The following is a 26,290-nucleotide window of genomic DNA, read 5'->3' as shown; positions in this document are numbered from 1 at the left end:
TTTTGTTTTGAAATAATATGGCTGCCCCATCTCAGAGGCTCAGAATTTCTACAAAAGGATTTCCTGGAAAGAGAGGATAGAACAGAAAAAAGAGTAGTGATTAAAAAATAAATAAATAAATAAAAGGAGAGAAAATACCTTGAGTTAAAAAAAGACTAGAAGAGATTAGAATTAGAATTTCTGGCAGTGGATCAGATTAGAAGGGATGACCTAGGGCACGTCAGAACTATTAGAAAGAAGATACTCATCTACAAACTACTTTTCTTTTAACGCTGACAGAGAAATAAATGTCAGTCACAAAATGTTTGCTTACAATGTACCAGGTTAAGACACCTATCAAAAAGAATGGGATTTGGAAGAGGCAAAGGGAAATTTATTTTTTTTAATTAAAAAAAAATTAATGTTTATTTTTGAGAGAGAGGAGACACAGAATCCAAAGCAGGTTCTTGGCTCTGAGCTGTCAGAACAGAGCCCAAAGCAGGGCTCGAACCCACGAACCCTGAGATCATGACCTGACCCGAAGCCAGACCCTTAACAGACTGAACCACCCAGGCGCCCCTTCTATTTTTTACTTTACACACTTTAATGTTATTTGTATGAATTGATGCCATTTTTAATTAAAGATTTAAAAGTAAATATGACCGGAATAGAAACTAGAGTAACAAAAGCTAACACAAAATTTGACTCATAAAGCAAAAATCAGGGAAGAGGAAAAGAAACAAAAAGAACAAGATCCAGAAAACATAAAATATCAGGTAAAAGATAAAATACATATGATCCAAGTAAATGTAATCATTTGATATCCCAATGTCCAAAGCAAAACACAGAGACAAGTGAGCACAGCCCCAAAACAGTCAAGTCACAAGAGGAAAATGAGTACCAAATGACCATGAGACAGGATTCTCAAAGAAATGAAAAAGCAATGAGATTTTTATTTTAGCTTAACACACTTGCAAAGGTGACAATGATTGATAATGCCTGGGATGGTGAGGATGTGGGAAGTGGACACTTTTAAGCTCTGGGCATGGGAAAGGTTTGTTAGAATTTTGCTCACGAGGAATTCGGCTGTGTGAACTCAAACCAAAATATATCTGCCGGTCCTAGCAGTTTCACTCCTGGAAATTTATCCTAAAGTAATAATTGGACTTGTGTGTGAGGATGTTCCTTGCATCATTGTTTACAGCAGCAAAAAAAAAAAAAAAAAAAAAAAAAGATAATAACTTTAATATTTATGACCTAGGGGTTGGTTAAATACATTACACTCTACTCATACAAGGGTGCCCTCACTATGTAGTTATTAAAGAGTATAAGGTGGAGTTATATGCATTTACAGAGAAAGATCACCATGATATATTCATTTAAAAATTATGGGACAATGTACATGTAATGAATCCATTTATGCAAAAGAATATGATACTATATATATAAAAATCTAAATCAAAGGTTTTAGACCCTAAATCAAAGGTTTCCAAACTTCCTGAGTCCATGGTACTTTTAGTGTGTCAGTAACTTTTTCACGGTGCCCCTGGGCCAAAAAAAAAAAAAAAAAAAGTACGTAACAGCTTTGTTTATTAAACAGTCAGATCCAAAGGACTTAATATATATTTATGTCCTAAAACCTTAGTAGCTGTAAAGTACCTATACATTGAAAGAAAAAATAATGTTTTCTTAAATAACCACAATTCTTAAATGCCACAATGTGTGCCTGATGGACACTGCACGTTATCTCAAACTCTGGAATCCGACTGGACCCCACCGTACTCATTTTCTGTTCCATTTTGGTTTTTGCAAAGTACTTGCTTTTTATCGTAGCAACTGCCCTGACAACCCAGATTTGCAAAGATACGACAGCGCTGAAAGGAATGTAATGTGAAATGTTGGAAATGGCGAAGTACCTTAAGTTGGTGCTTTATGCAGTATCTGACACAAGTCAAACGCCACAGCGCTTCCCTCAAAGATCCAGAATATCCCGGGCTAACCCTGTGAATTCCCTGCCATGGCGCAGTTTGGGAACCACGGCATCAGACTATAAACAAAGACTCTTTCTGGACAATGAGATTGGATCGGAGGGAGAGAGAATTTTCTTCGTTATGCACATCTGAATAGTTGGGGCTTTTTATAATAAGCAAAATATGAAAGTAATAAGAGACTTTTGTTACTTTTTTGTAAGTTTTTTTTTTCATTTCAAGAAAAGAAGGCAGAAAAAGGGCAAGAGTGAAAGCGAATGAGGGAGATGCAAAGAAATGAAAAATGAAATAAAAAGTCTGCTAGCCGAGGTGGGGAGGCTGCACAGGCACCCACACACTGAACGTGTGCGTGTTTCCCTCTGTGATTGTGACGCTGGTCCAAGTCCCTCCGGGCTTCGGCTCTTCAGCTGTTAAAGTACAGGCACCAGCCTCCCTCATGGGCAGAGAGTTACTTCCGGTTACTCCTGAAGAGCAGAGCGATGAAAACCACAGCTCTCGAGCTGGGTTCTAACCCTAACTCTGCTACCGGCTCGCTGTGTGACCTTGAGCAAGTTCATGAACTCCTCTGTGCCTCAGTTTCCTCATCTGTTCAATGATGAGAATAATAATGTTTACCGGTCGTGGGGACTCCACGTGGGACACTTACTCGGTGGCCAGGGCCAAGTATGCGCTACCTATTATTATTAGTGTTGTTTCTGCACATATATAAACAAATTGGCCCACAGAATTTTTTTCCCTCCAGCAATGAGAACTAGGAAATGTGAAGGACTGTCCCTGTTATCATGGCATCCAAAGGGTCAGAGAAAGGTCAGAGGAAGCCACTAAAGGGTCAGAGGAAGGTCAGAGGAAGCCACTAAAGGGTCAGAGGAAGGTCAGAGGAAGCCACTAAAGGGTCAGAGAAAGGTCAGAGGAAGCCACTAAGGATCCACGTATAAACCAAAGGTATAGGGGGGTAGAACCACGTCTGAGCCGAACGTAGTCAGGAGGTAACTTGAGGGGTTTCTGTTCTAGTGATAAAAAGCGTCAAATTAAGGTAGGAAATAATGTAATTTCACCATCTCATGAATTTTTCCCCACATCTCTTTCTTTCTCGAACATTGAAACATTTTATTTTTTTTATTTTTATTTTTTACCTCATCTCTATGTCCCATAAAGTGATATCGTCGCTGATCCAGGGATTGGACGGCTCGGCCGGCGTGATCAATGGATCGTATTCCACATACTGTTCTGTGTAAGCAATTAAGCTGCGGGAGGGAAGCAAAGCAAAGTACGCCACTGTTTTCCATAAAAACTTGCATTTTTACACAAACGTTGTAACTGTCTTTATAGGATTCCAAGTTAAAGGGAAAATGACAAATCGAGCTGTTTCTATTTATGCTTGTTCTCTTCTTATGAGGAACGTATTGTTTTTTGCATTCCTGCTGTCGTACATACACATTTTATATCTTTTCCCCACGTTACTCTTTACCTGGACCTTGGTGCACCCCTCGCTGGTGGAGCAAGCCTGACTGATACACAGGTCCAAACCTGCGTGTGTATCACCCTCTCACGGAGACTAGGGATCTCGGGGCATCTGGGTCACACCAAGGACACTCAAATCCGTCCAGGCTGCCAGTCAAGGGTTCCCAACTGGGAGACTTCTGTACGACAAAGACCAAAATCCTGACGGACCATAAGGAGGTAATGCATTATAAGCATTATATCCACAAAGCAGCTTAGTTTTTCCGGTTATACTGTAAACGGCCACATTATCTTTCGAATGAAATTTTCATTGCATCAAAAGGCATGTGGTTAAAACAATAAAATAGTACAAAATGATTTCACACACACAACAACACACACTCTCTGCTCACAGAGACATCTGCTTTCTACCCTTCTGTTTCCTTTAGCATTTACCTGTGTATTTCTAAATTGTGTTTTTATAGTTGTTCTTGATTATCAATTTTTTATTTAAAAATTTTTTAAATTTTATTTATTTTTTTAGAGAGATACAGAGACAGCATGAGCAAGGGAGGGGCAGAGAGAGAGAGAGAGAGAGAAGAGAGAGAATCCTAAGTAGGCTCTGCACCATCAGCACAGAGCCCAACGCGGGGCTCGAACTCTCGAAACTGTGAGATCATGACCTGAGCTGAAACCAAGAATCGGGTGCTTCACCGACTGAGCCACCCAGCTGCCCCTTGATTATCAATTTTAGATGAGGATTTAACTCTCTTCGCCAGTCCCCGACTCCCCCCACACTTCCTCCCACGATCCTCCTAAGAGACGTATAATAATTTTTGTGAAATCAATTGTCAGTGTCCACATTATTAAACTAGATATAAACTGTTTCCTGCTAAGTAGCATACCACCCTTTCCAAATGTTCTAACAAATCTGTAAAACACCTAGCAACAATTTTTCCACATATATTTTGTTTAAGTTTATTGATTTTGAAAGAGAGAGAGAGTGAGAATGAGTGGGGGAGGAGCAGAGAGAGAGGGGGGACAGAAGATCTGAAGCAGGTTCTATGCTGACAGCAGAGATCCCGACGTGGGGCTCAAACTCACAAACCATGAGATGGTGACCTGAGCCGAAGTCAGACACTTAACCGACTGAGCCACCCAGGTGCCCCCAATTTTCCCACATCTTAAACACCTTAGCCAATTCTTGTTCAGTTCTGTCTCCCTGTCTCCTGGAGGTCCTCTCTCCAAAGTCTGGAGTCCTCTTTCTCCAGTCTGGACTGTTTGCTCTACACACTTGATGTAAAATCACCCTCCTGGGACGTCCCTGGCTTCTGTCTGTGCTTTGCTTCCCGGACTTTATGTCCGTCTACTGGTTTTACTCTCTGGTTGTGCTGAGATACTCCTTTAGTGGTTTCCTAAGAAAGGATGCATAGAAGCTAACTATTTCGAGTCCTGGCAGGTCTAAAAATATTTTTATTTTATCTTTATACTTGGCAGATAGTGCTGGACCTAGAACCCCAGGTTAAAAATCATTTTCCTTCAGAATTCTGAAGGCGTTGCTCTGCTGTATTTTTGGCATCCAGTGTTACTGCTGAGAAGTGTGGATCCAGTTTGATTCTTGTTCTTTTGCTTAGTTTCTTTCCTCTCTGGAAACAGCATCTTCTCTTTATTGCTACAGTGCCCTGAAATTTCACCCTGGCTTTTGCTGGTGTTTTTTATTTATTGTGCTTGGTACAACGTGCAATGGATAAAAAAATATTTCCCAGAAGTATTATTTCTTTGTTAATTTCATACCTTCATTTCTTCTGTTTCCTCTTTCTATAATTCTCTCTAGTTGGATATTGGACCTTCTGGATTGATAATCTAATTTTCCTAAATTTGCCCTGCCGTTTTTCATCTTTTTGTCTTTTTAGTTTGATGGTTCTTCCCATCTTGTTATTTATTTACTTTTTAAAAATTTGGGCTATCACTTTCTTTTTTATATTTATTATTTTTGAGAGACAGAGAGAGACAGAGCACTAGTCAGGGAGGGATAGAGAGAGAGGGAAACACAGAATCCAAAGCAGGCTCCAGGCTCTGAGCTGTCAGCACAGAGCCCGATGTGGGGCTCAAACTCACAAACCACGAGATCATGACCTGAGCTGAAGTTGGACGCTTAACTGACTGAGCCACCCAGGCGCTCCTGGGCTATCACTTTCTTAAGCTTCCAGAGCTCACTTTTATTTATCACAGGATCTAATTTTTGATTTATGCATAAAATATTCTGATATCTGACATTAATATTTCTGAGGATATTAATTATGTATTTTTATTTTCTGTTTCTTGAATAGTTTTTGGTTCCTCCAAGTCCGTTTTGCTCTTTGTTTGCCTCATACTCCCTCACATTGGGGTTTCCCTTGAGTGTCTGGAAAATCTCTGGGCATCCACTTGTGTTTAAGAGCGAGATACTAAAACCTGCTTGGAGGCTCAGTGTGTGCGTGGATAGGGCTTCGTTGACAGATCACGGGCAGCTCACCAGTCTTTTCACTAGAGCTCCCAATGAGGGATTTGGGGCCTTTTCTTTGGGGACATTGATTTTTCTCTAGAGCAACGGTGAGTAAACATTTTCTGTAAGACAAAGCAAATATTTTAGGTTTTACAGGCCAGATGGGTCCATTACAACTCCTCAGCTCTTCTGTTGCAGTAAAAAGTAGTCATCGATAATTCAGGAATGAATGCATGTGACCGTATTCCAATAAAGCTTTACTTGTGAAAACAGTAGCGTGGAGAAGATGTGGCTCACAGGTTGTAGTTTTCTAATCTTTTGCCTGTGGGTGTATACCTCTGGCTCCTGGAGGTTGAAGAACCAGGCAGAGGACGGTTGGAGGGTTCTACTGTTCAGTATGTAGATCTTCCATTAATTCACTAGCTTTCAGTGGGCCCTTTATGATGTGATGTGCCTGAATTCTGAGCTGATGTGATTCAATTTCTTTAGAGAATAAGCTGCCCATCTCCTGTGGTGGTAGCAAGTGGGAGAGACGGTCTCCTAGTGGGGCAGGGATCTAGGGATCCAAAGATCCAGAGACAGACTCTACCCATTTCTCTGGGTTAGCCCCATGCTTCATTTTTTCCTTTCATGGTCTCCAATGACTTTAAGAGCCAAGACCAGACTTTTGTAGGGCAATCGGATTCACTTTGTTATAATACTCATACTCTTAACACGTAGGTTATAATGTTCTTCACTCTGTCCCCAGCCACCTTCTTTTTTTTTTTTTTTTTTTTAGTAAATTTTGGAATATTTCAGGAATACAGAAAGGTCTTCTAACTAGCTAATTACAAGTGAGCCATTTAAGGGATCTTTCTTTAAGTTCACCATGGTACGCAATGGCTTTGTGGAGCACTCAGGACCATTGGATAAAAAATGGAAAAGCATTTCAAAAGAATCTTCCAAATCTTCTGCAAATGTAGGCTATGTGATTGCAACCAGCATGTGCAGTGGAGGCACGTTGTCCTTGTAGGAGTACAAGGTAGGCCTTGTGCCCAGGCAAGCCTTCATCCTAAGGCCCTAGGGCGGCACTGTGGCAGGAAAGGTCACACTACAAGTCGGTGCTGTGACAGCTCCACAGGGAGTTGTCCCTTGGTCCCGTGGGCTAATTCCTTTCTTTCTGAAAGAGATGGGTTGCACATTAAGGTACATATTAGTTTCCTGGGGCTGCTGTAACAAATGCCCACAAACTTGGTGGCTTGAAATGACAGAAGTCTTTCTTACTTCTGGAGTTCAGAAGACTGCAGTCAAGGTATCAGCAAGTCTATGCTCCCTCTGGAGGCTCAAGAGGAGTAATCCTTCCTTGCCTCTTTCAGTGGTTCCAGGCACTCCTTGGCTTGTGGATGTCTAACTCCAATCTCTGCCTCTGTCCTCACATGACTTTTCCTCTGTGTCTGGGTCTTCTCCCCTTCTCTTCCTTACTTGTCCTTGGGTTTAGGGCCCACCAGGATAATCCAGGATGATTTCATCTCCAGATCCTTAATTTACATTTGCAAAGGCTCGTCCCACATAAGTCATGTTCACGGCTTCCATGGATGAGGACTTGCACATACCCTTTTGGGGGCCACTATTCAACCCACTGCAGGGAACATGAAGGAATCTAGGCGTGAGGACGGAAAGGGCACACTTGGCCACCTGACTCCTTCGCACCAGCAGCTGGTAACCTTGGTCCTGTTTGAGGGACGACGGTCCATGTGAGATGTGTCTGAGTCATGATGAGGCATCGGGGGCTTTCCTGATTATGACATATTTGGGCATCCACAGCATTCTCAGAATTTGAGATGGTGGGTATAGTCTATGGGCCTCTCTTCAGCGGTGACCCCTTTGCCCTCCCAGCATGTCTGCCCCCTGGCCTTTTCAATGACCTCAGCCTCTGGTGGCCCTGATCTCAAATCAAAGACAACTACCTGAGCAGCCCAAGACAAAGGTGGTGGTTGTGGGGGGGTCTTCTAACTAGCTAATTACAAGTTTTGGGGGATTTTATTTTTAAACCAGAAATGGATTTCCCTCAAGTAACACATAGGGATGGAAAAACGAAATTTCCTCCCCTCCCTTCCTTACTCTTGCTCAGATTTCTGTAAGACAGGGTGGAGGTTTTACCAGCTACCTCTCTAGCTTGTTTTATTAGACTGTCCACATGGCCACACCTATGACCTGTGAAGGCAGGTCGAAGGGGACATGTCACACCTAGGTTCCCAGATGAAGCCCAGCAGAAGTGTCTGGGGCCAGGAGAAGCAAGGGAGGCTCAGGAGAGGCTGGGGTGAGAATTCTGAGGACCTAGGCACTTGGGGAGCCTGCCTGTTGGTGGCCTGTTATTGCAGGAAGGCAAGAAGGACAGCTGTCTGCTGACCAGCCTGAGGCAGTGGGACCCCACAAGGCCAGAGAGCAGCCAGGAGGAAGCGAGTGGTAATGAAACACAGGCTCACAGTCAAGTCTCTTTTAGAGAAATCTGGGGATATCTTCAGAGTGTGGAGGAGAGGTGGTGAGATTTAATGGTGATGTTGGTTCAAGAGAAGTGGTTGAGAACCCAAGGAGGGATGTGTAACCACTCAAGTTAAGAGCACGAGACATGACTACGTAACAGGCATTAAGTGTGAATGAAGTTGGGGGCACCAGGGCGGCTCAGTCGGTTAAGGGCCCAACTTCAGTTCAGGTCTGGATCTCACGGTTCATGAGTTCGGGCCCTGCATTGGGGTCTCTGCTGTCAGCATGGAGCCTGATTCAGATCCCCTGTCCTCCCTCTCTCTGTCCCTCCCCTGCTCTCTCTCTCTCTCTCTCTCTCTCAAAATCAAACATTTTATTAAAAAAGTGTGAATGAAGTCATTCCAAGGGCCTAGCCCCACACTGTGCCTTCTCAGAGCACAGGGTTTGAACAGGACCCTGGATATAAGTGGAAGAACACGAGAAGAGAGGGGTAAGAACTTCCTACAGAAATGCCCGGACAATCTGCACTGAGGCCAGAGAGCTCAGATCCGCATGATCACTAATTAGTCCCCCAGCCCCAGTGATGGGCAGCATTGGCCAGCAGGGGAATTTGTTGTATTAGAAGAGGAATGGCTGTTTTGTTAAATTATAGCTGCATAAATAAAATCGGTCGGAAGCTTTGTAAAGAGAACCGTAAAAATTGGTCATGTGCATTTTAAACGTTATATTATATTGGTAGAAGTGGGATGTACTGACTGAATCATCAGAATTAGAATTAGACAGGGCTCTACGAGGACCTTCTGATCAGTGAGAGACTCAGAAAATTTTAAAGGCATTTTAGAAAGGAAGATCTTGAGATTCTAAGAGAAAGGGAGAGATTGGATGGTATATGAATTTCTAACAGTTGCTGTAACAAACTGCTACATACTTAGTGGCTTAAAAAAAGCACAAATGTAGGGTTTCTGGGTGGCTCAGTCTATTGAGTGTCTGACTCCTGATTTGGGTTCGGGTCATGATCTGAAGGTTTGTGAGATTGAGCCCCACGTCAGGCCCTGCACTGACAGCACGGAGCCTGCTTGGGATTCTCTCTCTATCCCTCCCTCTCTCTGCTTCTCCCCCACTCATTCTTTCTCTCAAAATAAATAAACTAAAAAGATAAAAATAAAGTGCAAATGTATTCTCTTATACTTCTAAGGATCGGAAGTCTGAAATGGACATTGCTGGACTAAAATTAAGGTGTCAGCAGGAACATGTTCCTTCTGGAGGCTTGAGGAGAGAACCCATTTCCTTGCCTTTTCCCCCTGGTAGGGGCGTCCCACACTCCTTGACTCCTGGTCCCCTTCCCTCTTCAAATCCAGCAATGCCTGGCCAAGGCTGGCTCACATTGTATCACTCTGACACTGACCCTTCTGCTTCCGTTGTCTACAACAAGGACTGTTACACTGGCCCCCCTGGATAATCCAGGGTAATCCCCTTATGTTAGGTCAATGATTAGTCACCTTAATTCCATCTGCAAACGTAATCCCCCTTTGCCATATAACCTAACATAGTTACAGGTTTTGGGGATTAGGACGTGGCCATCTTTGAGGAACCATTATTCTGTCTTCCACAGGTGTAATTTGAGAGGAACTTGTGCAGAAGGTTGAAAATGAAGTCATCTAACAGAGGGTGTGGTGGTAGGTAAACGGTGTATCTGAGGCTTGCGTGGACTTTTTAGGAATGGCACCAATGTGTTTTATTGCACTGTCACTGATACAACCTATGCAAATAAACTCCGCGTTCATGAATCTATGCTTGCTCGCTTGTCCCGTTTGCCATCATGGCTGCATGGGAGACAGGAGATAGCAAAGTGCCTTCTCTTGGAGGTTCCTGTGAGCGGCTTTGGCTCTTAGTAGGGTGTGAGTAAAGGAGCTGGGAATCCTGGGCGGTGAGAAGCCCTCCAGAATGGGCAAACTAGCACAGAAGACATCTCTGGGGTCTTGCTCAGTTCTCCTCGCCTCCTGGAAATTGCACCCCAATGTGCGCCCAGCGCTGCGTTAGGGGGTTCCATGTACTAACAAACCCTGCTCCTGGCTACGGTTGATCTGTCCAGGAATGGACACCTTGCTGACTGACGCTGGGTTAATCCTTCTCCAGCTTCCGCAGTAGAAACCGCAGTTACAAAGTTCAGGGGCTGGAGGCAGTGCTGTTTCTGAACACCTGTCTGTGATGAAAGAGGAGGAGGCCAATGCAGAAAGTGGAACAGGACAAGAGACGAAGAAGGGGTCTCGGGAGTGTTCAAGGCCCTGGTTGCCGCTACTCTAGAGCCTAGTGGCATTGCCGGCCTTCCCAGAGCTCAACTCTGCAGCTCCTCCTTGTATTCCGTGGGTCAGCACCTGCTCCTTTTAGCTGAACTGGGTTCAAGCTGGGGTTCTATTGCCTGACAACAGAGCAATACAACCGAAAATAGGATGAAGGAGATGGGAATGTGAAGGGGAGTTCACGGAGGCAGCCCTTTGTAGCGTTAGCCAGAGAGGCTTCCTCTCCCCCGAACGTGCACTTCCTTGCAGCGCACAGATAAGATAACAGAGTATCGTGGAGACACATGAAGACCATGAAATGGGTGAGCAGGCAACGAGGGAGGTAGCAGTGGTTGATACGAAGTACTATTTGGGTCCGAAGTCATTATCAGTGACTACAGGAAGATATGAGATAGGACAGGAAAAGCACAGAGAGAGAACAGAGAGGCATGGAAAGAGCTTTGCAGACAGCTGGCACGTAATAGCACATAGGCAACGATGTCCACAGATTGCTGGGTGTGGGTGGCACCAAAGCAGAATTGGTGGTGTCGAACAGACTACATTGTGTCCCCCACCCCCCGATTTCACATGTTAAAGCTTTAACCCTGCAATGTGACTGTTTAGAACACACGGTCTTTAAGGAGATAATTAAGGTTAAGGTCATGGGGTGGGGCCCTGATTTGGTAGAACTTTCTTCCTAAAGAGAGGAAGAGACACCAGAGTTCTCTCTCCTCTGTGTGTGTGCGCACAGAGGAAAGGCCGTGTGAGGCCACAGCAAGGAGGGGGCTGTCTGCCAGGAAGAGAGGCTCCACCAGGAACTAGCCTTGCTGGCACCTTGACCATGGACTTCAAACCTCTATAAACCCATATACTCAGTCTGTGGTATTTTGTTATGGCTACTTGAGCTGACTCATACGGGAGGAAATGGAAAAAATAAAATAAATACAGGAAATCCAGAGGAAGTCCATTAGGACAATTACTTCTCATTGAGCCGTTTTAATATCCTTGTCCCCTTATCTCTGCCTCCAGTATATGGTGTTGTTATTTTCAAATGCCAAATTCTCACATCATTAGAAGGTGCTGACACACCAGCCATTAGCAAACGTGCTATCCACCATCATCAGGTGCTTTGAACTGGTTCTTGGGCGAAATATGGGGCTGGCTGATTTATCCCCATATGCCTTTCCATTTTTTTGCAGAAAGCGGCAGAAATTCACCAACTAGCCACTAAGGGTAGAGCCCATGGTCAGTCGTTCAGTCAACATTATTCAGCGCCTACTAGTGCTGTGAAATAGTGAACAGCTTCCTGGATCACAGGATGATGCTCACACTGATCTAATAGCAAAGTTACGGCTTCTAACTACTTTAACCAATCATGGTTATTACATATACATACATACATACGTGTGTGTGTGTGTGTGTGTGTGCACGTGCATAGGGGGCTTATATATATGACATATACATGTTCTATGTATTACAGTTGACTCTTAAACAACATGGGGGTTAGGGGCATTAAACACCCGTGCAAGTCAAAAATCCATGCAATTCTGGACTCCTCCAAAACTGAACTACTAATAGCCTACTGTTGACCAAAGCCTCACTGATAACATAAACAATGCATATTTTGTATGTTATATGTATTATGTACTGTATTCTTAAAGTAAGCTAGAGAAAAGAAAATGTTATTTAAAAAATATATTTATTTTAAGAGAGAGAGAGAGAGAGACAGAGAGAAAGGGGAGGAGCAGAGAGAGAGAGAGGAAGAGAGAGAATCTCAAGTAGGCTCTGCACCATCAGTGCAGAGCCTGATGTGGGGCTCGATCCCACGAACTGTGAGATCATGACCTGAGCTGAAATCAAGGGTTGGACACTCAACTGACTGAGCCACCCAGGTGCCCCAGAAAAGAAAACGTTACTAAGAAAATCATAAAGAAGAGAAAATACATTGACAGTACTGTACTACACTTATTGAAAAAAATTCTTGTATAAGGAGGTCAAACTCCTGTTGTTCAAGGGGTCAACTGTATATATATATATATATATATATATATATATATATATATGTGTGTGTGTGTGTGTGTACACAGCTGTTACTAATATAGATTGCTAATGAGGTTCTCCTTTTGATAAACCTAGAGAGGAGAGAAATAACAAAAGCAAATTTAGAAAACTTTTAGTCCAACCACTTAAAAAAAAAATCTGAGAGAAAAGTTTTAGAATTCATCCTTTCTCCCTTAACAAAAAAATAAAGACATAATTTTGCCCTATATTGTATAGGATATAACAAAAAAGATAAGACAGGTGAGTTGGAGGAAGAAGAGATGCCATCTGTAATGGGTTGAGGGGTGCCTGGAAGGGATCCCCAGAATGATGCACAGATATGGAGAGTGGTTCACAGAGCAGGTAGGAGAGAAGATGGACCCACCAAGTCCAGGGAGATAGGCAGTGAGGGATGGCCAGCAGCTCTGGGACGACAAGGCACAGAGTGGAAAGCATTATGGGACAGTGACCATCATTCCTATTTTCCAGATGATCATTTCCCTGGTGATCATGTTGCCTCTGATCTTTTTTTTCCCTGTCACCTAAGGTGGGCTGGGAGAAAGGAAAAGCAAGGATTCGCAGGGTGTCTGGAATCACACAAAAGCAAAGTTGTAATGACCTCTTTGGTCCCTTTTTTCCTTCCCTGAAACAGTCATTAGACATTAAGTTCATGGACTTCTATCACCCTAGCAGGTTTTTAAAACCCTTCAGGGTATCCGGCCCCTTGCTGTCTTATCTCATTTCATTAATTACATTTCATGATCATGGAGGGTCGGGAGGCAGAGAAGGAACCAGCATCCAATTTCAGACAGCAGCCACGATCCCGAGATGGGCAAGCAAGATGATGGTAGAAAATCAATCCAGCAGTCAGCTGTGCTGCACAAATGGCTCCCAGGGATAGGGCAAGGACAGCGAAGCACACAAGCAGATACAAGACGAGACAACTCGATCTCTCCGTGTGGGGCAGGGTGGTGTGGTTCCTGCAGTGCCTGGCCAAGCTCAGTGCCACTGTGAGTGAGGGGACATCTCTGGGGGAAACCCTAAGAAACACAGACAACTTGGAATTAAAATGTATGGAGTTTTGCATTCCCAAATCGGTTTGTCAAGTGCCGGCCGTAAGGCTTGGGTGAATAAAATAGGGGCTCCCTTGAGGATTCTGGCAAAGGACAGTAAGACTTCATTTACTTGGCACCTTCAACCATTGAGGGATCATAGGTGAGATATGTGACCAAAAGGGGCTCTGAGCAGAGTCTACAATGACACAAACCCTGTTCTTCAAGGCTCATCGCCTGAATTTGGGAGAGCCCATCTCTCAGAAAAGACTCTTTACTCCTGCTTTAGAATCAAGGCTAAGGAGCTTGGTCATTTGGTTTCCTGGTATGGTAGATCAATTTAAAAAGAGTCTTATTTCTCCAGCCCTTGAATTTGGGCTGGGCTTGTGACATGTGGTAGCCAGGAAAATACAGCAGAAGTGACAGAGTGCCAGTTCCAAGCCTCAAGAGGCTTCGCTTGCTTCCGCTTTCTCGCGCGGAACCCTGCTATTCCCATGTGAACAAGGTCAAAGTAGCTGGAGGATGAGAGAACCCATGAAGGAGAGCCCGGCTGTCCAAGCTGAGGTCATCCTAAACCAGCTGAAGCCGAACATCTGAGAGCCCAGCCAAGGTCACAGAGCTGCCTACCCAGTCCACGGCCGCACACAGACACAAGCACGAGCCCAACAGGGCCAGCTGTCGCATGAACACATGAGCAGTAGTAAATGCCTGCTGTCTGAAGCCACTAGGTTTTGAGGTTGGTTTGTTCCTCAGCGATATCTGACTGAAACACCTGGTCTGCTACAGATTGTTGACCGGACACAAGAAAACAAACCAACAGCGAAAAAGCAGAAACAGAGACTCAAAGGATGTAATGGACCGGGGCTGTTTAGAAAAAGGGGAGCACTTTGTGGCACGTCATAAGACCTTGATCACTGGTGGTTTTAAACCACAGTATAGAAGTCATCCAGGAAAGTTCACTGAAATATAGTGTCCTTTCTTTTAATGTTTTATTTATTTTTGAGAGAGAGAGAGAGGAGAGAGACAGAGTGCAAGCAGGGGAGGGGCAGAGAGAGAGACACACACAGAATCTGAAGCAGGCTCCAGGGTCTGAGCCGTCAGCACAGAGCCCGACGTGGGTCTTGAACCCACGAACTGTGAGATCATGATCCGAGCCGAAGTCGGATGCTTAACCTATTGAGCCACCCAGGGGTCCCTTATTATTATTATTATTATTTTTTTTTTTTTTTAAGTTTATTTATTTATACATATAGAGAGAGACAGCGCATGCTTGTACATGAGGTGGGGGTATCGGGCAGAGAGAGAGGGAGAGAGAGAGTCCCAGGCAGGCTCCATGCTCATTGAGGAGCCCGACTTGGGGCTAGATCTCACGGTCCTGAGATCACGACCTGAGCCCAAATCAAGAGTCTGATGCTTAACCGACTGAGCCATCCAGGCGCCCCTCTTGATTTTTTAAGAACTGGGCCTTCACCATCCCCAGCCCTTAGGCCTCTCCCCACCATCAGCTCTCAGGGACCCAGGTGAAAAATGGTGTGGGCCTGTTCTCAGGGGGACGGGTCCTCTGCCTGACGGCTTCTGACTAATTACACCCATCATCTGCCGCAGGGCCCGGGGAACCAGACCCCCGAGGGACCGGGATGTGTGCACCCACCTGAAACAGCTCAGCTTTCACCTTCGGTAAGCAGAGCAGTTGTGCCCAAGGCCAGCTGCCAGCACTACCTCCCTGTCCCCACCCCCGCAGAGCCTCTGACAGGCCAAGGCTCCAGGCTGCTTTATCTCCTGCTAACACCCGTCTCCTCTCCCTCCTCCACTCTATCTGGGAGTTTCCTTGCGGTTCTAATGAAAAACCCTTGTGTCACATTGAGAAGTTGCCAGTTATTGCTGCTGGGAAACAAATCCAGTCTCTGTTGGGTGGAGACTCCTGAAGCTTCAAGCTGGGAGTGGGGAGGGGCTGGTGGGAATCATCTCTCTGGGGCCAGGGGAGCAGCCTCTCTGGCATAATGAGATGCTGCTAGGTGGGGTGCTTCCTGACGGGCTGCAAACAAACAGAGTTCCTGCCAGGTTCCCCGGGCCACCTGGACTGTCTCCCGCCCTGGTCTCAGGCCCCAGCACACCTGCCAGGAGTCAGTGGGCTTCCCTCAGGCTGACCGGTTCTGGCTCTTTCCCCATATCCCCAGAGATCAGACACAGCTGGGTGCCCCTTGTCCTGGGAGCTCTCAGATCATTCTGAGTGCTGGGTAACGGCTTCCCCAAATCCTTGGAGACCTGATCAGCCCACTTGCAGATTATCCAAAATACAGGCTCCGTGGATTTACCTGGAGCCACTGAATCCGGTTGATTCCCCAGATCTAGGGCTTGGGAAACCCCATCCTTAACTCTTCCCCACCTGGAATGTCCTGCTCAAGACCACTGACCTGAGCAACTTGACCCAAGGAGAGATGCTTCCCTTCCCTCACCCTCACATGCTCTCCCTGGACCACAAACTCTCACGTGCCCTTTGAAGGCCAGGCATTACTAGCACTGATCCTCCCGGCACACAAGGACAGCCATTCCTGTCCCTCGTTCACAGAGAGAGAAGCTCGGAGTCCCTGACACGCTATGGCACCAATGGAGTCAAGGTCATCACGGGCATTCTCTGGGACAAAGGCAACCACAGTGAGGCCTGAAAAGAAATTTTAGAGCCTGGTACATGGGAAGCCCCATGTCACAACAGTGGGGGAGGGGGGGTGGGGGTGGGGGGAGGGGGGAGGGGGGAGGTGGCTCCGTGGCCCCGCAGAGTTAGCTGCAGATATGGCTCCACAGCAATCGGTGTCTAAGTGTAAACTGAGTTCCAGCTACCAGCCACCTTCCGAAGCACTTGCATTAGGGGAAACGGGAATCTCAGTGATGCTTATGGGGGCGATTTTGCCTCCCCTGGTCCTGCCCTGGGAACATCTGGTGATGTCTGAAGACATTTTTGTTGTCACCATGGTGAGGTGGGTTTTGGCATCTGGTAGGTAGAAGTCAGGGATGCTGCTAAATACTCTAAAATGCACAGGACTGCCCCAAATGTCAATAGCCACACTACCAAGAAGTCCCGGAATAGATAGGAGGGGCCATCGGAGATGTGGGCCCAAATCCAGGGTGTTCATTCAGATTTTGGTTTTGGGAGTGGGATTTTCTTAGCCTCGATTTGTTGCTATTTATCGGGAAAGAAGATGCAGGCCCACCCCAGGGGCCAGCAGAGAAAGGCCAGCAGGTTGGACGCACGGCCAGACCCCTGTGTGAGCTGGGCTTAAAGGACCTACTTTACTCTGATATCCAATAAATGCTAAGACCCACAGCTTAAGCCGTTGATCCCTCAGACGCTGGCCATCGCTTAAACGGCAGCATATGGATGAACAAACGTGCGGTTTGGGACTGTCTGATCAGATTTATTCCAGGACAGATTCCCCAGGTGGTCTCTCCTCGGCACTGAGATTTCAAAAAACAGCCCATTTAGTTGACAAAATGGAGTCTCCCATGAGTTAACAGAGTGGGAGTGGAACCAGCTACCGGTGCAGATTGTAGCACAAATGCTCCTGAGGAAGCCAGGCTGGAGGTGCCAAATATTTTCTTTACAGTTGATTTGATGCAGTTCTGTGGTTGATGGTGTGTAGAGGCAGAACGCCTCCTGACGGCCGGGCCCCCTCCTGTTTGCGCGGCCAGCACCTCAAAGGGCATACGTAATTTCTTTCCCCCTATAAAGGGAATCTGGGCGTGTTATGGCCGAAAAGGGAGCAATTCCATTTGAATTAATCAAGGGTCTGAAGGCAAAAGTGCGTTGCGTGGCTTTTAAGGACATTGTTCCTAGATTGACAAGGTCCCGTGGCCACCCCCTGAAAAGCTTTCGCAACAGAACATTTCTTGACATCACTCAAGGGAGGTCTGCTATCTTAGCTGTGCTTGCACGAGGCCTGTGGTTTTCTCACTCATCGGTTTAAGAAATGACTACGGTCTGCCTTTTGGCACGCCCCCATAACATTTCTCCTTTGTTGAATTAGAAGGAAGCAGTAATATGATGGAGGGGGAAACATACCTTTCAGCCACTTTGGACATTTTTAAACAATGTCTGTCAATCTGTGCACTCAAAAATGTTATCTGGGGAAAGACAGAACAGAGGTGTTATGGCCAAACTCGGTTTTTTCCCCTTCACCACATGAACCCCAGCCTTGTATTTCCGTCAAGATGCAAGCACCTCCTCTGGCCAGCCTTGGCCAACCCTTCGGCTTTGTATTCCAACGACCATGTGCCCTTTTGGGAATTCCCACCACACTCAGGAATCACAGTCTATAATTTACCTATGTCAGTATTCTCCTGTGCTGTGTTGTAGCCTGCGTCTCGACTTCCAAAGGTGATTGCAAACTTAAAGGCGGCGGTGTATACATCCCGCAAAACTTTGCAACACTTACAGGAGCCGTCAATATCCACTGGGACTAATTTCTGGTGATTTCCCTCTGCACACCCTTCACACCCACGTCACACCCACATGCTTGGTGCACTTTAGACTAGAGTCATCAATACATCTGTTTCCTCTCCTGGACCCCCCAACATAAACTTGTCAAGGGCCGGCACCTAACAGTTCATGCCTTTGGATTGCCCCCAGAAGTCAGTAAAGCATAATGTAAAGAGCAGACCCTAAAGTTCCTTCCTTACCAGCGAACCCTAGAAAGGAGTCGTGTAATTAGCCATTGTCTGCCGACCTGGGTTGACCAGTTAGCTTCCCATCATGAAGGGAGACAACATGCAACCAAATAATGCTAACGCGGCCCCGGGAACCGAGCTTTCTTGCTTTGTAAGCTTGCCTTTTGCGTCACAGCAATAAAGTCGGTGGCTCCTAGCTGGCTTACTCTGCAAGTGCATGACAACTGTAAGGACTCTGTGACACCAGTCCCTCCCCCCCTGTGGCCCCCACAGCATTCTGTGGGAACCCTGACCAGAGCAGTCACCCCCAAGGCATTGGGGTAATTCCTTCATGCCCTTCTCTAATAACTACGGGGGGGGGGGGACTCTGCCCTTCTCTAATAACTACTGGGGGAACCCGGTGAAGAATTTTTTCCTCTCAGGCTTCCACGGTTGTTCACACTCAGCACTCAGGGGTTCAAGTCATTCACAGCTGGGTTCCACTGTGGTTTCCAGGGACTCAAAGCTCACTCAGCCTTCAGAGGTGAGCATTCAAAGGGCTTTCAAACTGGCCATGTCTCCTCCAGGGAGTGTGGGAGTCCATTCATTCACCTGTTTCCGGATGTCCTCTTTTGTAGTTTTCCTGATTGGCTGACTGGGTATGTGCACGGGGCTTTGCGACTGGGACTCTTCAGTCACACCATACACTGACTAGAGAAGAAGGAAGAATATAGAATCACGCACCCACAGAGTTGCAGGGGGCCTTAAAGGCAGGCAGTGCAAGCACTCATTTGATGTTTCCAATATCCTCTGTGACATCCTGACAATAAGTGGTCAGCCTCTGCTTAAATGTCTACAGTGAGGGGAACTCTTCCTCTTGAAGCAGCTTTGTCCTATCTTTGGGTTACCACTATTAGGCAATCTTTCCTCTCGCTAAGCTGAAACGGTCTCCTTGAATATCAGTGTTTCTCCAAATACGGTCCATAGACCGTTTGCAAAGAATCATCTGGGAGTTCTTGGTGAAGACGAACACTGAGCCCCACCCCAGACCTACTAAATCAGTCTTTGTGGGTGGGGCTCCTGAATCTGCGCTTTTATCAAATGGCCCAAGTGATTCTGAGGCATAAGAAAGTTCAAGAACCACTATTGAAAGTTATGCACATGACATGCTCATCCAGTATAAATTTGAGGTGGCAAAGTTTCAGATTTTCTTCCTTTTCAGCCAAAGAGCTTTCTGGCCTCAGTTTCTCCACGTTGCTATGGCTGCTGATTAAGCCATTCCTTGTGCTAGAGACAGATGAAAAACAACCTTTGCTTTGGGAATGAAACAAAACCCAGAAGGGTATGCAACGTATAGCTGAAATCTATAAAATCAAGAAGGGCTCAGATAGAGTGGAGGTGAGCTCCACGAAATTCTGGAATAGTGGAATTAGGGGGCCTTTAAAGATGAAATGAGGATGTCTTAAGAGTAACACTATAAAATATCATAATACAATACAAGATAGTATAATCATCTCAGTAAAAAATAAAATATGTAAGTAGATTCAAGAAGTTGATATATATGTCATGGTGTGTGTGTGTGTGTGTGTGTGTGTGTGTGTATTTGTGTGCGTGTGTGTGCGTGTGTATATGAAAATGGAAGGATTGGAAATAGGAAAGAAATAGGAATGTCTGGGGGCACACCTCTAACTTTTTGAAGTTAATATTTTGGAGGACAGACAGGTTCTCCTCCAATATGGTCCCGGGTGCCGTTGTGAGATGGGGATATAGCCGTCGTGGGGCAGACGGAGTATGTCACCCCTGGTAGGCCATGGCTACTGCCCCTTCCAGGATCGTGAAACACAAACGATCGTTGGCCCATTCACAGTTGAGCAAGATGGTGTTTCGAGTTTGAGTGATCTAGCCATATAAAAGCCTTTCAAAGTACTAAGCTCACCTTCACCGGTGGGATTTTGATACTTTTTGTTCCTTTAGTTTCTTTTCCTCCCCAGAGCCAACTGCTACTTACCCTGCAGACCTCAGCGCACCTGAGCCTGCTTTGGAAGCCCTCCGGAAGCCCCCAGCCCCAGGGGCCCCCCTCCCGGCCCTCCTGTACCGTCCTGTATTTCCCTAATGCAGCCTTCCTGGTACTGTTGCCTGTTGGCGTGTGCGGGCTGTGGGCTTCATGAGGACTTGTCAGTGTATTACAGCAGCAAGAAGGGTGCCAGGTACGTATCAGCCACCCCACAAATATTTGCAGAATGAATGAATGAAATGGTTTCACAGGACAGAGTGGGGTAGAATTAACACATAGCAAATTACTGCTTGAACAGTACCAGAAATGGAAGGGTTATTTGCATCAAGAATTTTTAATTCAGCTAAACTAGCGAACCTTCTTAACCTTTTGCGGGTTCTTCAGACGCCGGCATTTTCTGATATCCATTTCTGTTGTGTTCACACAGCCTGGCTGAGGAAAAAAAAAAAAAAAGAAAATCGTATAAATTACTCAGTGAAAATCACACATTCCAATGTGACCCAAGTGACACCGTGAGACCCAATCTTTGCCTTTCCCATTACAGATAATACATGATTGTCTCCATTTTGCCACTTACAGTTTCTCTTACAAAGACGTCTCATCTTTAATACGTGTTCCTCCACAAGTTCTCACGTGAAATAATACAAGCCTGCCTCACGCTGTCTAGGGATGATATGGAAAGGACAGAGTGTACCGTTTATAAGAGTAAACAGGTTATTCAGAAGGGCCAGATAGTTTCAGCCACAGCCTTTGTCGCTACACATAGCTAACCATCTAAAAACAATCCAATACCACGATGGGGAATTATTATTATCATTATTATTATTATTTTGGTTTTGCTTTTAACCAGCTCTCTTAGGAAGGGCTGCCATGGTGTCCTCACTCTGGATCCTTTTCATGAGGGAAATGCAAGCTTTGTTTTAATAACAGGAAGTCAGAACTGCATCGAACCTCATTATTCACGGATCTTGTCTTTTTTTTTTTTTTTTTTTTTTAAATAATTTTTTTTTTTTTGATTTTTTTTTTCAACGTTTTTTATTTATTTTTGGGACAGAGAGAGACAGAGCATGAACGGGGGAGGGGCAGAGAGAGAGGGAGACACAGAATCGGAAACAGGCTCCAGGCTCCGAGCCATCAGCCCAGAGCCTGACGCGGGGCTCGAACTCACGGACCGCGAGATCGTGACCTGGCTGAAGTCGGACGCTTAACCGACTGCGCCACCCAGGCGCCCCTCACGGATCTTGTCTTTGTGGATGCACCTACGAGCTATCATTTACTTCGAACCCCCAAATCGGTATTGGTGGTGCATCCGTCATTCTTTGTGGACCTGTGCACAGTGGCAAAAACTGTGAGACGTGTGCACGTTCCCGGCGAGGCTGAATTAGCCGACGCTCTGCCTTCTTGTTTCATCTCCTACTGTAAACAAATGTCCTTTTCAAGGCCTCTTTGCTACCACCTTTTCCATGTGTCTGTGCTTTCCGTTGGTGATTTTGCTGTTTCAAGTGGCCCCCGAACGTAGGGGCTGAAGTGCTGTCTAGTGTTCCTACGTGCGACAGGGCCGTGAGGTGCCTGGCAGAGACAACAGGCATGTGAGGTAAGCTTCCTTCCGGCGTGAGCTATAGCGCTGTTGGCCACGAGTTCGATATTAATGAATCAACGGTATATATGGAATAAGCTGTCTTTAAACAGAAGCAGAATTGAGCCGTGGTTATGTATTGGTCACCTGAAGAAAATGCTGTGACCAGAGGATCACAGGAACCTAACCCTGTATTTCTCCCAGGAAAATGGCTCAGCATTCGCTAACTCAGCGGACCTGGCAACTTTATAGAACGTGATTACCGTGAATACCGAGAATGGGCCGCATTTGGAGATTATTCTGTTTTAGGTCGAATGACACTAGAAATGGAAACTGCTTATTTTGTAAGCAGTAAACCTCCGGGGTCCAGAGGTCCCCAGGGGCACTTCCCACAGCGCCCCTTTTCCAAGTTCATATTGTCATGGATGAATACTTTTTAAAAGCTGGAACTGAGATACATTCCAGACAATCTACTGAGATTATCCTGACTGAACGGCAAAACCAATTTCACAAAGTTTAGCAATTTCCTTTAGTTTTAAGAATGAGACACCTGGTGGCTAAAGATAGTCTTTTCTTTCAAGCGAAGGAAGAGGGAAAAGTAACAAAACAAAACAAAACAAAAAACCCAACCAAAAATGTAGAGAACCAAGCAGAGCTTTCTCACCACTGGCCTGTGCACATCCCAGAAGGCCCGTTCTTGACTATCCAAAATTTTCCTTTCTGTCTTGTCCTTTTTCCGATCTATCCTGAAAGAGCAAAGAAAAGAAATCAGAGGCTCCTGTTTCTAGGAGCTTGGTGAACACAGAGCTCTTGGCACCCGTGTGACCCCTGCTCTCTGCACAGCTGTCAACCAGGGGTGGACGGTTCCCTCAAGGAAACCTCAAGAAGCCCACACATGGGAAGAGGACTTGTTTTCGCCTAGACTGCAAATCATCAGAGAGGTGGAATGAGCATGGCGAACCCAAGGAGAGAACCAGAATCCCGCTGTCCATTTGAGTGATTAAGACTTCGATTATTCGGAACTGAATTTTCTGTGGGCTTGCCCCCACCCCTGTCACCGTGGATCCTGCATATTCAAATTATAGGAAAGGATATGGGCTTGTGGTGTTCCATCCTCAAATTTGAAAGTTTGCTTTAGATTCAGAGTCAATAGAGGTGTCTTCAAAATGCTGCAGTTACGTGTTTTAAAAGTCACTGAGACCATCTGGCTTTCTAAAAGCAGAGTCATAGCCTCAGCATGTGACAAGATCCAGAAGGCAAATATCACTGGCCTCAGCTCGGGGAGGCACACATTGCAAGAGGGAAATCACAGGTGACAAAGATGGGTTCTTTATGTTCTGATCAGAACACAGATAAGAGGTTTTTCTTTTTTCTTCTTAAGCCTGTATTACTTCATAGTGCCTCTCTAAGTAAAAAATAACAGATTAATTGTCGTGTAACTTCTGGTTCTTGGCTCTCTTGGGAACACTTTAGTTGACTGATCTGAAATAAACCATAATCATCCTGTGATTTTTGTGATAATTACTGGGTACTTCAATGGCCCACAATTATAAAGTAGTCGGGAGTTAATCAGAAAAGCTAATCGAGAAATACCATATATGTACAGTGACGATTTCCCCTCCTTTTTTAACACACGATGCCGTGTGATCCTGAAAGTGCAAATTAGTGCTCCTCTTTGGTTCCCAGTGGCTTCTGAGTCCACTGGCTCAATTCTGCCTCCTTCCCACCCTCCCACTTGCTCTTTCCTCGGGGGCCACCATGGCTGCAGAGTCACAGCTCAGCATCCGGTGCCTGGTGCCCACCTCCTCCTAGGCTGCCGGCAGCACTGGGGTGTTCTGCAGGCGTGTGAGTTCATGGGCAGAGGGGAAAGCCAGAGAGTGCAGAGGGAGGGCAAGAGCAATGGCACCGTGCCGGCCACTGGACTCAAAGACGTCGGGTCATTTCCAACTACGACCACACCTGTGATCAAGGCTCACCCGCACAGCCGGGAACCAGCCCAGGTGATGGGGCTGCAACAGTGCCCATGGAGTGCGGAAGGGGTCCTCTGAGGACCCACGGGGGGCTGCTCAGGGAGAAGGTGCTTGCCTTGGCCTAGCTCAGGGTCCCTTTCTCACCCCCCTCCTCCATCTCTTAACATTCCCTGCAAAATCAGAGACCATTGCTGGAAAGGGCCAGAAAGAACCCAACCTGAGCAGGTTCATTTCCCAGGACTGAAAGGATCTGGTTGACAAGAATGTTTGTCGGCAGGGGGACATTTAATGCCCACTTCTCATGTTTCCTTAGAGGGGAAGGGATTTCCACTCTACTCTCTGGGAGGGAAACGTGGGGAAAACACTCCAGCTAGTCTCTCATCTCTTGTACTCCGGGGGAGAAAGAGAAACTTTACTGGCAGATCTGAAAGAAGAAACTGAGAAAGCTCAGGTCGGTTCTTGCCGGGCCCTATGTTCTGGCACTCTGTTCACTCCGCACACAGTGAACTTATAGGGATCGACTCTGCGCTGGGGTGGGGGGTTCTGCAGCTATCCAGCTCTGCCCAGCATGGGTGAGTTTAATTCCAGGGTCAAGATCTGTAGTCACAGATCCCAAGTCATGCCCTATAAACTGGCTTGTATCAGTAATAATCCTAACACGTTGGACTCCGATGTCTGACTTCTGTGCCTTATTTTTGATTGGTTCTGGACCCCTCCCCTGGGGGAAAGGGGAGAGGGGTTGGCCTCCCTAAAACTCCAGCATGATTTCCTCTGAAGACAAAGTCTCCAGACCCACAGGAAAAGTGGGTCTGATGTTTTTCAGCCCCTAAGCACAGAAGAATAATTGGAAATCTCTTCAGGAAATAGGAACATCTTCTAACCAGAGTTCTACGCTGGGGAGCAAGCCCATTGTTTGCCAGAACACACACTTTTGAAATTATTTCAGAGTGCCATTGATGACGAAGATGAAATCTATCCATCTGGACCTTGATTTCTACTCTGCTGCCCTCATGTGAGATGATAGCGTCTGACCACAGCTGGCCGGCCATGGAAGGACGCCCCGCCTTGGTAATACCAATCTCACACCACCTCCATAGTCCAGAGAGTTTTTTTTTTTTTTTCACTTTCCCAGGGTCTCTGTCAAGTTCACCTACTTCACTTGTGCTTCTGCTTGCATAAAGATGAATTCCCACTTCCTTGCGAAGGCCCTCTGGAGTCTTGCTAAGTTTTCCTAATGAGAAATGAAAATCAACGAGAAGGCATTAATCCTTGTAAGTTTGCACATCGACACCTATGCTTATTACAAAGCAGTCATCTATTTTGGTTACTCCCAACAGAGCGGCAGAGCCCCCACTTTAAATCCACTGGATGTGAACCCAATGTGATTTTGCACCAGACCCTGCTGTACAGAGTAGGACTATTAATATTCATTTACACCCCCATTAAATCTGAAGTCTCTGTGGTTCACCTGATTCCTCTTCTCTTGTGTGTTTTACAAGAACACAACTCACATAGTGCCTGTCATCAAGGCCACTGAAGACAGGAAGAAGGGTTTGTGGCTATTCACGCCACATTTGGGGAAGGGATGAGGGGACTCTTTGCAGCCTATTGGACATCTGCATGAGGAGAACCAAGAATGGATTTCTCAGGACTTGTCTTCCAGCAAACAGGGGTCCAGGAAGGTGGCAAGAAATTAGAATCCTGATGACCTGGCACTCATGCCTTTGAGAGTTTGGGGTCAAAAGCGAGAAAAAAGGGAGTGTCTATATTTGTGATGTTTGTGAAGGAAAAGCCAAAACCGGGAAGAAAGAAAAGGCATCTAGGGTTGCCTTTAGAGGAAGAGGGGAGAAGCCTTTTCTCTAAGTCTGTAGGCTTACCTGGTGGCACAAAAGGACAGTGAGGAGGGGGTGTTTGACAGGTCCCCTAATGAGCCACCTAATTCTGATGGAATGCAAGGGTAGAGCCCACATTATGCTATGTATTTTCATAGAGCTCATGCCAACGCTAATTGATTACCCTCATTAGTGGATTATTAATATAAAAAGAGCTTCAGTTGAAGATCAACACACCTAAACTCAGTTGTTACCAAGGCTCAGTGTACAAGTACCTCAAAATAACTGTTCCTTTGATTTTTCCACTGTTCATAGGAAGCAAAGGCCGTGATGCCTAAACGTCAATTAGGGAGCAGTGACATAAATTATGACACAGTCATGCCATGGAATACTAGGCAGCCATTAATGGGGCACCTGGGTGGCTCAGTTCGTTGAGAGTCCGACTTCAGCTCAGATCATGATCTCACCGTCTGTGAGTTCGGGCCCCGTGTCGGCCTCTGTGCTGACAGCTCCGAGCCTGGAGCCTGCTTC

The 26,290-nt window shown here is 45.9% G+C and overlaps 1 protein-coding gene across 15 annotated transcripts in view; it reads right to left on the bottom strand.

Moving 5' to 3' along the window:
- RGS6 (regulator of G protein signaling 6) overlaps positions 1-26,290 on the bottom strand; it is a 606,508-nt gene that overhangs the window by 69,988 nt on the left and 510,230 nt on the right. For 13 of the 15 annotated variants that reach the window (XM_058739537.1, XM_058739533.1, XM_058739538.1 and 10 more), the window contains 6 exons: positions 25,082-25,158; positions 22,622-22,703; positions 20,739-20,813; positions 18,980-19,078; positions 17,784-17,845; positions 3,101-3,211 (listed from right to left, as the gene is read on the bottom strand). In XM_058739537.1, coding sequence (XP_058595520.1) covers positions 3,101-3,211; positions 17,784-17,845; positions 18,980-19,078; positions 20,739-20,813; positions 22,622-22,703; positions 25,082-25,158 — 506 coding nt within the window. The remainder of the gene's footprint in view (positions 1-3,100; positions 3,212-17,783; positions 17,846-18,979; positions 19,079-20,738; positions 20,814-22,621; positions 22,704-25,081; positions 25,159-26,290) is intronic. The other 2 variants (XM_058739541.1, XM_058739543.1) reach the window with 2 other exon arrangements.

This window comes from Neofelis nebulosa, chromosome 7, assembly GCF_028018385.1.
Source record: "Neofelis nebulosa isolate mNeoNeb1 chromosome 7, mNeoNeb1.pri, whole genome shotgun sequence".
Lineage (NCBI taxonomy): Eukaryota > Metazoa > Chordata > Mammalia > Carnivora > Felidae > Neofelis > Neofelis nebulosa.
This window is presented reverse-complemented; position numbering and strand designations above follow the sequence as displayed.